Here is a 16,051-nt window from a genome sequence, read left to right as displayed (position 1 = left end):
GGAGTTAGGAGGGGTAGAGGTAGACCTAGATTAGATTACTGTTCGCAAATAGTTAAGGATGTGGGTTGTTCTAGTTTTAGGGAAATGCGAAGTTTAGCTCAGGATAGGAAAGAGTGGAGGTACGTGTCCAACCAGTCTTAGGACTGATGACCTTATGATGATGATGATCCAGAATTAGGCAGTTGTCCTAAATTATCATCTAGACAGTGGTCACCCCTTAAAGCGGCCACATTTTCATGCAACATTTACTAACCCTAAGGATGGTTGGAGTTACTTCCTAACGTTTCGCCATCACGAGTGGCGAACTTCTTCAGAGGTCCAACCGTCTCTGATGCTGCATGTGAAGTCCACGTTATCTCTGAAGAAGTTCGTCACTTGTGTGTAGCAAAACCAGAGGAAGCAATTCCAATCAACTTTAGGGTTAGTAAATATTGTATTGTATGAAAATGTTGCCGCTTTAAGGGGTGACCACTATCCAGAGAATAATTTTGGACAACTGCCTAATTTCGGATATAGAAAGATCAACTGGAGTACTGGGAAACTTAACTGAATAAACACCGTGTCATCTTCAGTTAGAGACTAACGGAAGATAGCACATTGGTTGTCGATTAGGTAACTAAAAGTTCTATGGAATTTCGGGTGTTTTAGTGTTTATTTAATTTTGGATACTGCGTTATCGTGGCGGGTTTGGAAAGATTGTGATATTAACGGAAAGTTGAAAACTGGTCGTTCAGAAGGATGGCCTTTTATTCGGGATCGTATTAGTGATGAGGAGCTTTACAGGGATTATTTAAGTTTACCTGCTTTTCATTTTCAATTTCCTTTACTGATATATATCTCCTGTAATGAATATAGGGTGATACTTCTAAAATGTCTTTCGGCAGGGTAGTAATGGACGGAACATCCTGCTCTCCCATTATGTAAAGCTTAAGGAAATATTTTTTTAACAACTAAACAATGAAGAATACAATGAGATATCGGCTTGATTCACACACAACACGTAAATCCTCAATCTATAATCGAAAATCGTAGTATTTAAAGTTATAAATTATAAAACACTTTATTTGAAGAGAACACTATGCGAGCAGAGAAAGAGGGACAAAAAACATTAGGTATTTAATAATTCAGCAGGATCATGGATCAAAGAAGATGCAACCAACTTTATGATTATATTTGTAATTTTGACAGTCAGTTAGATAAGTTGAGAGCTTAATAAAGTCTCAAGAAATAGAAACAACAATGATCCAATTGGTTTTTCAATTTTGTTTTCCCAATACTCATGATCCTATTCAATTATTGCATAAAAATGCAAGTGATTTCTTCATGATTAAGTATTTAATTTCACTGCTACTTGCGGGGTCCATATCGTTAAAGAGAATTTGCAACTAGAGCACAAATGTAAAATATATTTTATTTTCTTTGAACATGAACCTCCAAATACAATACGTATGCTGATAATCCGGTTGAATGTTATTCTTAATATGTAGTATGAAATATTATTCTAAAAATTCATTTCTAAATATTTACCCACCAAATAAATGAGGGAAAAATTGTTGCTGTTGTCACACCTCCGCCGGGAATCGAACCCGAACCTTTGGCTTTACGCACCAATGCTTTGACCACTAAGCTACGAGAATTTGAAGTAGTTTGTAATGAGTAAAAGTTCAGAAATGAAATTTCAGAATAATATTTCATATTAAACTAACTCGCTTCTAAAAATCTAAATGTATGTATGTTTCTTAATATGTAAATTTGAATATAATCAACGTTGAAAAATCTTATGAAATAAATATAAGAATATCAAGTTCATAATAACAGGTCAATTGAAAAGTCCCCGGCCTAAAATAGTAAAACACATTTTTTTTGCAAAATTCGTTTTTTTTATTCAACATAATTCCTTTCAAGGGTGATACACTGATTATAGCGATCCTCCAACTTTTCGATACCATTTTTGTAGTACGATTTGTCCTTTGCTTCAAAATAGGCCTCAGTTTCGGCGATCACCTCTTCATTCGACGAAAATTTTTTCCCAACGAGCATTTTTTGGAGATCTGAGAACAGGAAGTAGTCGCTGGAGGCCAGATCTGGAGAATACGGTGGATGCGGGAGCAATTCGAAGCCCAATTCATGAATTTTTGCCATCGTTTTCACTGACTTGTGAGACGGTGAATTGTCTTGGTGAAGCAGGACTTTCTTTTTCTGCAAATGCGGTCGTTTCTCGGCGATTTCGTCCTTCAAACGGTCCAATAACGCTATGTAAGAGTCGCTGTTGATGGTCCTTCCTTTTTCAAGGTAGTCAATGAAAATTATTCCACGCGCATCCCAAAACACAGACGCCATAACCTTGCCAGCCGACTGTTGCGTTTTTGCACGCTTTGGAGCGGGTTCATCGTGTGCAGTCCACTCCGATGACTGTCGATTGGACTTCGGAGTGAAATGATGGAGCCATGTTTCATCCATTGTCACATATCGACGCAAAAACTCGGGTTTATTACGCGTGATCATCTTCAAACACTGCTCTGAATCATCAACTCGTCGTTGTTTTTAGTCAAAAGTGAGCTCGCGCGGCACCCATTTTGCACAGAGCTTTCTTATACCCAAATATTCGTGAATGATGTGATGTATACGTTCCGTTGATATCTGTAGAGTGTCTGCTATTTCATTCAATTTCAATTTACGGTCATTCAAAATCATTTTGTGGATTTTTTTAATGTTTTCGTCCGTAACAGTCTCTTTTGGGCGTCCACTGCGTTCACCGTCTTCGGTGCTCATTTCACCACGTCTAAACTTAGCATACCAATCCTTGATGGTTGATTTTCCTGGGACAATGTCCGGAAATTCGTTATCAAGCCAAGTTTTTGCTTCAAGTGTATTTTTTCCCTTCAAAAAGCAATATTTTATCAACACGCGAAATTCGTTTTTATCCATTTTTTTCACAATAACAAAAGTTGCTTCACTAAAAATGCTATAATTCACAAACTAATGATCCGACAGCCGTCAAATTTATAGACGCGTCTTTTGAATGTTAGGACTAACTGAAAATCATATGGATTTAGTTCTGGTGCCGCCATCTATGTGTCAGGCCGGGGACTTTTCAATTGACCCTATAGAAGAAAAGCTTTGTTATCGCCGTATCTAATTGTATACTACTTTTGCATAACTAACATTAATTAAATAGCAGGAGATTATACCAAAGTTGATACTTACACTTAATGTTCCTCTCAATTTTAACGTTAAACGACCTGGTCCAAACTTTTTATTTGAAATTAAAGGTAAATAAGGTGCCTTCTTGTCTCTACAACAAATAGAAACATATTAATTTGATTAGGTGCAATATTCAGTTCAGTTTCCGAATCTTAATTCTACTGCGAATTTCAGCCGAGAATACTACGCTCTTAGAATTTGAATTCAAAGTTTGTAAAGTGATACAAGAATTCCTTTGAGAAAAAAACGGAATACGATTAGGTACTCGTGATAGTAAAGTCAAAGAACAAGAATCGTTCAGGAAAATGACCTAAAGGGCCGAACAGAAACATTTCAGAATCACACTGACTGCGAATGTCTTAACTAGCAATAAACTGTTATCGGGCAAGATCGTATACATTTTGTTTTCTCAAAAAATTCACGTATTAAAAAGGAAAGCGTTTTAATTTTCTGTATTAATTTTTAAATTTTAATTTGTGGTATTATAGAATAGAACGAAAGTCGTGAATAAAAAAGGTAGGAAATGAAGAGACGTTAGAGAAGTAAGAGAACAAAGGTGCTACTGGTGTCAAAAAGGAAAAGGAGAAGTAGATTGGGTATAGGGCGTCTTCTTAGACAAAAGCTAGAATCATATACAAAAATTAAGAAGGACAGAGAAAGACTTACGTACGGTTACTGTTTGCAACAGTAAGATCTGGGATTTTTTAGTGTTCCGGAAATAAAAGGATTGCATCGGGATAGGAGGGATTAGTGGCGTGTGTCCGGTCTTTAAATCGACGAAGTATGATGTTGAATTAAGTACTCATCATAATAATGATTCTATATGAAATTTCTTTTTTGTAATAAAATCATTATTTTCGGTCTGAAGATTGCAGACGCACTACCACTTCTTCCTATCTTGAGTCAATCTTCGTCTTTTCCATCTTGAGTCATCTGACTCTTTAAATATCCAAAAACAGCTACTTCTTCCAATTTTTCGTCTCGTGAAACTTCTATACAGAGAAATATTACGATTTTTTCTGTCACGAAAAACCGTTACGGCCGCGTGGAAAGGGTAAACGGTATATCGAGTGGTGAGAGGCGGCAGCGGCGTAGGGAGATGAATGTAATCCGCAGCCGCGCGGAGAGCGGGGATTCCGTTAGAGTCCCGGCGACGTGTGCTGTTCTCAGCTGTTGTTTTCTTATCTTTGCTCTCCGCGTGGCTCGGGATCATTTCCTCTATTTGCGGTCTGTGTAAAACGAAATCATAATTTGCAGTAAACCTGTGCAAACGAAATGTGTGCTGGGACACATAGTAGGAGAGAAACTTGAACGGACAAGTGTCCTAGCACACATTTCGTTTTATATTAGTTCTAATCCTACTCATACACCAATATGTCTAATAACAACTGCGCAAAATTGTAGAAGACATTTATTATTAGTCTGGAATCGAATTTCGAATACCTAAATATTTCTCTGCCACCATACAGTTATCTAATCGTATTGTTGCACTTTATTTCTGTTTCTACATTGTTAGCAAATTTACCTTGCTTGTAAAGAGTTAATAGCATAACATGGCCCTAACTCTGTGTGAAGTGCAGTAAAATATTTGCAGCAATTAAAAGGGTTATCGTTCCATTTGCATTCCAAAAAAATTTCTTTGCATGTACTTCTGACCTGCAACAAGCAGATAATGTTAATCAAACAGTACTTATATTTCAACTCATTACTGTAAAATTATTGACTCTCTGCAGTAAAACATAAACAATATAAGTCTATAAAATAAAGAGTAACATTAGGCTTGAAGCAGCTGAAACTAAATGTAATAAACCTATGATAGCACTCTGTCAACAATATGATAATAAAGGTAACTTATTGCAGCTGGTATATTCTCCAGAAATAGCTAACGATTTCTATATTATAATCGCTTATCGTTAGCTATTTGCTATTGCTAAGAGTTACTACGGACGTCGGTACCTGTCTCAATGTGAACCCCTTTACTTATCGCGCATTCCCGAAGCCCTTATAATGTTAAGCAAATTTAGTACACTTCATTCATTCTTATCCCATGATTACTGGAATAATGTAATTCATTTACTTGTAACAGTTTTAACATGACCCACCAAATATTCATAAACGTTGACATTAGTTACAAGACAGTTGTCTACATTTTCTTCGGATTCACAAGTTTGTATTGTATAGTAAGAAAGTCCTCTAAAAAATAGCATCTCCTTCATTACTTCGTCTAGATTATAATCATGTGGATCTCCAAATAGTCTGCAAATCAATTAAAAAGTCCGGTAAGTATTTCTATGTTGAGAGACGAGTTCAAAAAAAAAATAAAAGAAAAAAATAATTGTGTGGTTTTATGAAACTACCTACGATGCAAGTGAAACTTTTCGGATTGTACTTAGGCATTTAACTGTAAATTTTCTGAAAATTATTCGATTTAGAATATTAAAATGAAAATCGCGTTCTTAATTTTATTTTAATGAATGGAAAATTGGAATGATAATGGGAAATCAACAGTAAGCAAAACATCCAACTATAAATTTTAATTTCAATCTGTGTATGAGAGTACGGAATACATAATAAATACAATTATTCAGATGATAGACGCATGTTAAAAACTGAGAACAATATTTATTTAAATCATTGAATCATTTTGAACTTCAGTTATTCTATCAATTATTTCATCTTCGCTTTGAGTTTCACAGTCTATAAATGTAATTGTCATGCACTTGCAGGAATGAGTGAGAATATAAACGCTACACGGTTAGCTCATGCCAGCCATGGGCGCCGCCATATTGGCGTTGGCTGTTTTGTCGAGCGCCTTTCACTTTTACTCCTACTCCGCGGTCGGCTGTAATGCGACATGCGATAGATGGACGAAAAAATTTGAGGCGATGTAATAAAAGTTTCACTTTAAAAGAGAATCGAAGAATATCATGAAATGACATATTTATCAAGATTCAAAAGGATATCAGAGGAGAGATCAAGAAGGTCAAATATGAACAGAATTCTACGCATGCCCTTAATTACGCGCAGGGGGTCCGAAAATTTTTAATTAAAGCAATACTGAGGTAAAAATTATTTTATTTAAGAAATGTTACTTTTTGGTAACAGCGTTGAATAAATATTATTATAGGTGTATGTAACTATTAAGTAGTGTTAAGAGATGTGTATGTCTTGCTGTCAGTTCTTGGTATTTTATTTTTGTGTTCTTTCTAAAAGAGGTAGTTTTTATGGTAGTTCAGTAGAAAGGTTAGCAGTATATATACAGTGATAAAAGTTTGTGACAGACAATCAGCATAGTTGGACGTCTCATTCACGTCTCTAGTCTTAACCATTAGCAATTTAAGTATATATTAATAGTTTATTAAAAAGATATTTTTTAACCACATCACACAAAGTTCATAAACAATTCCACTGTTTTTGTCGCTTCTTCAATCATCTGCCGACAAAAAAAACACAGCCAACGTTTCGCTCAGGTTGTTGGATTTTTTCAAGGCTAGTTTTTTTAATTAAAAATTGTAACACCGATGGATTCTGATTAAGTAGTACATGCTCAAAGATCAACAAACATTAACAAAAATTACTAAAAGTTTGTATAGATAAAACTTTAAAAACTAATATAACATTGTTAGAATCGAGAAGAATCAACGGAAAATTGGATCTACAGTAAATTAGTAATAATAATCTGAAGAGATCTTTTTGAATAGGGATTTTCTATGATCACCACGTTCACAGTGGTTTATCCCGAGGAGCAAACTATATACCATATTTAAGAAGTATCTAACTCTGACAATATCATGTGATAACGGAGATGTCATTAGGATTTCACGGATATCAGATGGATGTTAATAGTAATTTTGGTATACTTCATTTACTTTCTCTAGCGATGTGCCCTTTCCAATGTCTTGGATGCGCGCTAGCAACATCGTAGGTAAAGATAAAAAAGCACATTATACTCTCGCCTCTTGTTCATTAAACATACTTTTTCATACAGTACCTGCCAAAAGTTTTGTTCAATCTTGAATAGCAGTGCGAGTCGAAAACTGGCGTTAAAGCCTTTAATATGTCTTCAAGTATAAATAAACGTCTCGTTGATATTTTCAGTAGTAAATTGTACCAATAACAGCACATTTGAGCAAAGCAATTCTAGTGGATTAAATGGTCAAATTTTTTCGTGCAGTACTATACGAATTATACGCTCCTCACCGGTTAAGAGTTTGGCCGAGACTTATTTCCTTCCTTTTCTGGCCTAGTGCTGTTCTTTTCTACTTTGCGCCAGTCGAAAATGAAGGTCACGTCGCTACAGAAAGTAAACGAAGTATACCTGTAACGTAGTATTTCAAATACAGAACAGGGACGCGCATGCGCTTGATCAAGAGCAATAACTGCGAAACTAAAAGGTGAAGAAGGATTTTATTAGATACGTAGCAGATTTAAAGGAAACCAGAATAAATCAAAGGAAAGGAGATATCTTTTTGAAGCAAGCAATGTTTTGATTACGGTTGGAATCGTTTCCAGACAGCAATATTTAAATAGTGATACTTAAAGTGGATGACAACCGTTATCGTATTGTTGCACTAAATGCAATAAACTTTGCCTCATTAAATCGACCATTACAAGATGGGCACAATTCCCAAAAAATGTGAATTGTGAAGATCAGTATTGATCTGAGCTTTGTCCTTAAATAGTGCTGCCTAAAGTGGATGTTGCACTAAATGCAATAAACTTTGCTTCATTAAATGAACCATTACTTATCGTACAAGATGGGCAAAACTCGTAGGAATTGTGAATTGTTCGAGTCAAATTAAGGTATTGGGCGGTATATACCTATCAGATGCCGAAGCAATTTTATCCTGATTATCTGTTTCACAAACAGAAATTGATGGGAACTTGGTATCCCATTCCAAATAATTTGTATCTACCACAAAACTCAATGCGTTATTTTGAAAATCATACCAGCTCGCTTTCATTAAAAATATTGACGCCACAATTGAAATCATGCAGACAGTCAACCAAAATAACCTTAAAAGGAAATCATTATCTATAATACTCGACCAGATATGGTGAAAATTGAGATTTATTTTTATTTATATAAGATCGCAATTTCATAAGACATCAAAATTGAAACATTTTATACCTTTCTGTCCAATGCAAACCATTTTCTCCAAGATATTTGTAACCATGAAATGTAGTTGTAGTTACATATTGTTTAAACAGTGACTGTCTATTTACGCAATTTTTTCCTTTCTTCTGTTTTCTCATAATTATTAATAAGCTGTTTATTGCAGCATAAGGTAGAAATATAAATTCCGGTGCAATCTCTTTTTCAGTTTGTTAGCTGACTACCTTCAATATTTCTGGTTTTGGGTAAAATTAGTAGGAATTATTAATGTACGTACACTTATTGTCTAGTGTGGAAGTACAATATCGATTCTCTTCATAAAATATCGGTGGACAAAGAATCGAATGAAATATTAAACTAAATGACAGCGATTAGTAAAAGTGTACCTAACAATGTAATATTACGTAATAATATCATCATCATAAAGTCGTCAGTCCTAAGACTGGTTGGACACGCACCTCCACTCTTTCCTATAGAAACTAGAACATCCCACATCCTTAACAATTTGCGAACAGTAATCTAATCTAAGTCTACGTCTACCCCTCCTAATATGTCTTTGACTAGACCTTCATGCCTGAGAAGGTGTCCTACCAACCTATTTCGCCTATTTCTTATTGACTTCCATACAGTCCTCTGTTCTCCTATTCTTTTTACTACCTCAAGCGTATTAATCATACTGTCATACTTAAGGGATATCGGTGTCTGTGGATTCCCCTTGAAGTGGATAGGGTCATACCTTGGTGACTGCACTAAAGCATTGAACGCCGATAGATTGCCGAACGTTCCTTGTCATGCTCCTTCAGGCATTCCATAGGTGACGCAAAAATGTTCCACTCAATTTTATCCATTGTCAATGCTGTCGCCCTTTAACGTGCTCTCGGCCGACTGTCAGACTGGTGCCATGTGGATCGCTTGGCGCGGAAAATATCCAAACGCAAAGCCTTTTTCTAAGGTATATAAAGTTGAGTTCGGAGTTTACTATTGCAATGACCTTCATGTAAATAAGAGACAATCACCAAGGGATCGAGAAATCTTGGATTCATACTAATAAACAGCAAATTATTTAGAAATATATATCTACCTAAACAATATTATGTCAGTTTTCTCAGACGTATGGGTGTGTTCTATGGTCTCCCTACACGGTAGCAAATATCGAGGCAATTAAAACTACCCAGAATAAACTTCCGAGAACATCTATTCTCAAAAGTGGTCGTCCAATGTCGTTCCTGGTCCACGAATACTCTGTTGGCGTTTCCCTAACATTAGATGTAAGAGGCGTCTAATTATGGATCACATATTTGATTATATTGACCTCGCTAATCATTTACAGTTCAAAGTAGCTCGCCGCATCACCATTTGCCAGTTATTGTTTCAATCTAGCAGCCACCTGCAGATCCGACTTTGCTCAAAATAATACTGTTCAATTAACACATTTTGAGAACCATAAACGAGTTTAAGGGACGTCCTTCGGCTATCCTATCATGAATATAAGTAATCACAAACTCATCATCATCATAGGGTCATCAGTCCTAAGACTGGTTGGACACGTACCTCCACTCTTTCCTATCCTGAGCTAAACTTCGCATTTCCCTAAAACTAGAACAACCCACATCCTTAACTATTTGCGAACAGTAATCTAATCTAGGTCTACCTCTACCCCTCCTAACTCCTGTTTCTGCCTCTAATATGTCTCTGACTAGACCTTCATGCCTGAGAAGGTGTCCTACCAAGAATCCTCTGTTCTCCTATTGTTTCCAATACCTCTTCATTTCTAACCTTTTCTACCCACGATATCCTCATCATCCGCCTATAACACCACATTTCGAACGCTTCTAACCTTTTGTTTTCTGCCGCTCCCACTGTCCATGTTTCGCACCCGTACAACGCCGTGCTCCAAACATACACCTTTAACAACCTTTTTCGAATTTCTAATTAAACCGTTCGCGAGCATAGAAGTGACTTCTTTTCATTAAAGGCGACACGACCCTGCGCTATTCTCTGCTTTATATCCCTACTACTCCTTCCATCCTCACTTATCTGACTTCCTAGGTATCTAAAATCAGCCACTTCATCTAATTTGTCGTCTCCTATCTTTATATTCGCTCTTTCCCTACTTTTTCTTCCCTTGCATATCAGTATTTTAGTTTTACTTTTATTTATTTTCATACAGTACTGATCACAAACTCATACATTTAGTAATTTTCCATACTTCTTTGTTATTACAAAATACTACAAATGGCGCAATAAACGCCATCTGTAGCACGATGCTACATTTTCGGATTACGTATGCTCCAACAAGGTCCACTTGTGTGGATATTTTTTACCTGCTGTCTTAACAGTGCGTTGCGACGCGCTGATGAGATCCAAAAAGATCGAAATCGCGATCCGCGTCTAGCAGTTTCGACAGAATACAAACCACTTCGAATTATTTTATTCGATTATGGTAACGTGCCTATCACGTTGAGGTTAGCTACGCCGGGATTCGTTTTTCAGCAAGTAGATATCCACACAAGTGGACCTTGTTGGAGCATACGTAATCCTAAAATGTAGCATCATACTACAGATGGCGTTTACTGCGCCATTTGTAGTATTTTCTAAAACGCACTGTTAAGACAGCAGGTAAAAGTTGGTCTGTGTTCTGTCAGAGCTGCCTGCAACGCGCTGATGAGATCCAAAAAGATCGAAATCGCGATCCGCGTCTGGCAGTTTCAACAGAATACAGACCACTTCGAATTATTTTATTCTTTCTTATTCTTACTTATTCTTTTCCACCTTAACTAACTAAATTGTATATTATTCGATTAGTAACTTTAATTTTCATTATTTTGCTGGACTTTTTTCACTGGTTAAAACTTGAACAAGTGAAGACGGGCTAATACCAAAGAACCTCACTCACATATTTTGAGATATGCTGTAAATAAATAAACGTTTCTCCAGCTGAAAGGTACAACTGGGGAAGTACCAAATATATCGGGGATTTACAGCAACGGCAAACTATAAGTATTTAAGCCCAATGGATATTTGTTTCCGTTAGCAAAGGGTTAGTTTCCTCACGATATAGATACGGTAACGAAGCAAAATTAATATGCTGTTCACATCAATTTCGTTAAATAGTATTTAGCATCTATATTCCACAAAACTGATTATTATTAGTATTACAATTAGTCATGCGGAATAAATTACTACAAATATATTTTAGTGGTGGCAACGTTAAAGTTATTCATACCAATTAGGAGTAAACTAGATAAGGAACAATTTTACTGAAGGTAAAAATTTTCAAATTCTTGTAATACCATCGCGTAAAATGCTAATACCTTTTTATTTGAAAGAATCCTAAAAACTTTTCCCCTTCTTACATATGTAGTCTCTGATTATAAAAACCTCAACATTCGCCAACCGTTGTCATTAGCAAAACAACTCCAATATGAAACTGGCAGTTATTTCCTTAATTGTAATTTTTCATTTGCTGTATGTAACTGGTAAGTTTACATTTTTCTTTATAGATTACCTTAAATATTTCAATTTTTGTTTACAAAATACTAAGTCAGTATCAATATTTTTCGATAGGGGTGAATGGAGATGACTCCCATCATCCTAGAAACCATAAATTACGTTCAAAGGACAAAACCCAATCCCACCCAGTTTCATCGCGCCATCATACACCCAACAATAAGCGGGCTGTAAATACCAAGAATTCACATGGTCACAAAGCACAAGGACGACATTCTGCACCAATTCTTCCTCATACTCTACAAAGCCGTTATAAAACCCAACCAGGAAAAGAGTTTTCAGAAATGTGCAAAAAGATTTGCTTCGATAATGGCAGAACAAAAGAATCGAAGACAAACGGACAAACCTCATCGGCCAATGTAGATAACACCAATTCAGACAGTATTGACTCAAGAGATACAAATGACAGTGATATACAAAACAGACGTGATTCATCGACCGATGCAGATAATAATAGCAGTCAAAATGGAAACGGAAGTGATGGTGATAATAAGATCGATTCAACTAAGTCAATAGGTTCGAGTGGCAGTGGGCAAAATAATTGGAACACAAACGGACATAATTCGTCGTCCAATGCAGATACTGGCAGTCGAAATGGAAATGGAAGTGAGTCAAGTGGAAGCGATTCCGATAAAGATTCTAATAAAAAGAATAAAAAAGTATCCGGAATAGAAAGCGGAAATGGTGAAGGAAATGTATCTAATAATGATAACAGTTATGGTCAAAATTCTAACGCAAGCGGCGTAGATAGCAAAACTGATTCTGGAAATTCTCATGATTGCAATAATTTATTTAGTAACTTTAAAGAATTATTCCAAAACGGCGATAATAACGCAGCAGAATATAAAAGTAACGATAACGATATTTCCAATAGTGAAGATAGTAATCAGTATAATACAATTTCCAACAAAAATACTACTAATATAAAAAATGGTCAAAGTGTAAACAATGGCAGTGTAATAAATGAAGGAGAGACCAATATAATTGGAAAAAATGGAGATACGAATAATGTAGAACCTCGTAGCAAAGGATTACACGCCCATGTTAAACACAACTCGGTCGGAAATAACCAAAATCAGCACCAGAAATTGGGTTTCCGAAAAGGTCATTATCAAGCAGAGAGTCAGAGCAAGGTCAGAAATCACGGAAACTCAGCTAAAAAACATCATTGAACTTACTTACGACAGAATGCATGATTCCTTGATTACTATTTAAAATTTACTCTGTTCAATTTTGTAGGATAGTATCTATATTATCTTCCTTATACGATTAATAAAAATAAAAAATAATGGGTAGCGCAATATACAGTTGTTTTTTTTTAATTTCTTTAATAAAACTTACTCAAGTTTAAAAATTACAGACAAAAATTACGGGTTTATAAAATAAAAAGTTTGCAACGAAAAAGAGCTTAATGAACTGTAACCTTAATAAGGATAATTAAAATAAACTTAAAAACTAAAAAGTAAGTGCTGATTGCTACCATTATGGAGGAAGACAAGTATTTTGATATGTTATATATGTTGTTGTTCATTTAGTTATTTTAAAATCTTTTGTTAGTTTCAGATTAATAGCATTTATTATAATTTTATTTTGATTCAAATGCTATGGTCGTGCGTTGATGTTAATGTGTTTATTGGCCTTCATGGTTTTACATCATTAGCATCTTTGTACATATGAATTGAATAAAATAATTCGAAGTGGTCTGTATTCTGTCGAAACTGCCAGACGCGGATCGCGATTTCGATCTTTTTGGATCTCATCAACGCGTCGCAGGCAGCTCCGACAGAACACAGATCAACTTTTATCTGTTGCTTTAACAGCGAGTTTTAGAGAATACCACATATGGCGCAGTAAACGCCATTTGTAGTACGATGCTACATTTTAGGATTACGTATGCTTCAACAAGGTCCATTTAAATATATGGATATCTACTTACTGAAACGAATCCCGTACTACAGATGGCGTTTACTGCGCCATTTGTGGTATTTTCTAAAACGCGCTGTTAAGGCAGCAGGTAAAAGTTGGTGTGTGTTCTGGCGGAGCTGCCTGCGACGCGTTGATTATATCAAAAAAGATTGAAATCGCGATCCGCGTCTGGCAGTTTCGACAGAATACGGACCACTTCGAATTAGTTTATTCGATAATGGTAACGTGCCTACCACCAGAGAAGAGTGAGCTACGCCGGGATTCGTTTCAGCAAGTAGATATCCATATATTTAAATGGACCCTTGTTGAGCATACGTGATCCTAAAATGTAGCATCGTACTACATATGGCGTTCACTGCGCCATTTGTGCTATTTTCTAATATGAATTGAACTTAAGTTCTAAGGCGCGAAGTACAAACTACACTTCATACAATTTTTTTATCAAGATAATTTTTTCTTTTATACATAAACAACAAGATTTTCATATATTACATTTGATTTTCATGATAAACTTAGCAATAATTGGAATAATTTTTTTATCATTAGCAGTTAACATAGCAATACAAGAATAAGGACCGTTTTGTCCTGCTTTTCTCAATTCTTTCAATAACTCACTTATTTCTACATCAAAAAGTCTACAATTCCAAAAAATATGTTCGATCGAGTCTTGAGACTCTCCACATTTGCATAAATCCGAAGAAATTATTTTTTGTCGATATAGGCTACTGTTCATAGAAGAGTGATTACACCGGATCCTATTAATAGAAACAACTGCTTTTCTTATATGATCAAATTTTTCAAACCAAGGTTTAACCGAATTCGAATAGAATAAATCAAAGTATATTTTACCTTTTTCAAGAGCCATATTTTTTAACTGATTTCCGTTATCTTTTTTGCATATAGTCGTGCGTATTTATTATATTTGGCTAACGACATCTATTAGTATTATTTGTAGTTTGAATTGGATTGTAACGTTGTTAATGTGAAACTGCCAAAAGACTTTAATAGACCCAAAAAAACACAGAAATATCTAACTTCTAACACACCAAAAGAGTTGCCTTACTCAATATGACGTAATGTCCATCACCACTTACGTAATTTATTTCTTACCATTTAATTTATATTATTTATGCCTATTCGATTCTTAATCAGTTTTTTAATTTTTTTCTTTTTATCTGTAGTCAAGTTAGAGTTCTTTTAAACTTTTCATTTTATTTTGAAATTTTCCATTTTTACCTTGGATTCGAGTACGAAAAGAAGGGCGGATTGCATAATTCATTATTATATCATCATATTCATCAGATGGTCAACATAAGGCTGCGATGAAAATATTCAAAGTATATATAATAATATAGGAGCAGGGGTACAAATACAGAGCTTAGTATACATAATTTAATTTCCAAACAGCGAACACGCGAGTTTGAACAAAACGGGTGACCCACTGTTGCCAACCTACTATAGGAAAAAATCCCACGCACAGGTCCAAAAAATCCCATATTTTCTCGAAAAATCCCTCCACGCGCATGTCCAAAAAGTCCCATATCTTCTCTAAAAATCCCTCCAACTTATTACTATTATTATTTTTTAATTCGTTAATTTAATCGTTTATTCGAAAAAGAAATATACATTTTCACAAAAATATATATTTTTGTAAACATGGACAACTTTTCGTGTCGATAGTATAATACCGATAATTTTATTGTATGTAGTTATCTCGTTTCCCAAAAACGCAGACAAAACCAGGCCTTGGTGGTTTAGATGTTCGGATTTTGGAACAATACACCAATTCGAACATTTATTTTTATTAGTTTTAACATCTGTTTCTGATCTGTTGACTGGTCACTTTCAAAATGTTTGCTGAAAACCATACAATGATACGAAAACAATATACAATTCAAAANTATCGGTATATTACTATTATTATTTTTTAATTCGTTAATTTAATCGTTTATTCGAAGAAAAAATATACATTTTTACAAAAATACATATTTTTGTAAACATGGACAACTTTTCGTGTCGATAGTATAATACCGATAACTTTATTGTATGTAGTTATCTCGTTTCCCAAAAATGCAGACAAAACCAGGCCTTGGGGGTTTAGATATTTAGATGTTCGGATTTTGGAACAATACACCAATTCAAACATTTATTTTTATTAGTTTTAACATCTGTTTCTGATCTGTTGACTGGTCACTTTCAAGATGTTTGCTGAAGACCATACAATGATACGAAAACAATATACAATTCAAAAAAGTTCAAGACAATTTATCGTAGGGACTTGAGCAGGTACCGACA

General features: G+C 35.1%; 2 protein-coding genes across 2 annotated transcripts in view; one reads left to right on the top strand and one right to left on the bottom strand.

Moving 5' to 3' along the window:
- The window catches only part of LOC108732236 (sodium channel protein Nach), a 17,054-nt gene extending 7,941 nt beyond the window's left edge, over positions 1–9,113 (bottom strand). Inside the window, exons 1-7 of the mRNA XM_018462925.1 lie at positions 9,057–9,113; positions 8,336–8,418; positions 8,026–8,220; positions 5,307–5,460; positions 4,730–4,860; positions 3,208–3,295; positions 801–926 (exon numbers count right to left, since the gene is read on the bottom strand). Of these exons, the coding sequence (XP_018318427.1) occupies positions 801–926; positions 3,208–3,295; positions 4,730–4,860; positions 5,307–5,460; positions 8,026–8,220; positions 8,336–8,418; positions 9,057–9,113 (834 nt within the window). The remainder of the gene's footprint in view (positions 1–800; positions 927–3,207; positions 3,296–4,729; positions 4,861–5,306; positions 5,461–8,025; positions 8,221–8,335; positions 8,419–9,056) is intronic.
- Positions 9,114–11,707: 2,594 nt separating this feature from the next.
- Positions 11,708–13,133, top strand: LOC108732253 (putative uncharacterized protein DDB_G0282133). The gene is made up of 2 exons (XM_018462944.1): positions 11,708–11,799; positions 11,888–13,133. The coding sequence occupies exons 1-2, from the start codon at positions 11,745–11,747 to the stop codon at positions 13,000–13,002; spliced, it is 1,170 nt and encodes a 389-aa protein (XP_018318446.1). The 5' UTR covers positions 11,708–11,744; the 3' UTR covers positions 13,003–13,133.
- The last annotated feature ends 2,918 nt before the right edge of the window (positions 13,134–16,051 follow it).

Source organism: Agrilus planipennis, unplaced genomic scaffold (genome assembly GCF_000699045.2).
Source record: "Agrilus planipennis isolate EAB-ADULT unplaced genomic scaffold, Apla_2.0 scaffold30, whole genome shotgun sequence".
Lineage (NCBI taxonomy): Eukaryota > Metazoa > Arthropoda > Insecta > Coleoptera > Buprestidae > Agrilus > Agrilus planipennis.
Note: the sequence above shows the minus strand (reverse complement) of the source record. Positions and strands in the feature narration are given on the sequence as shown.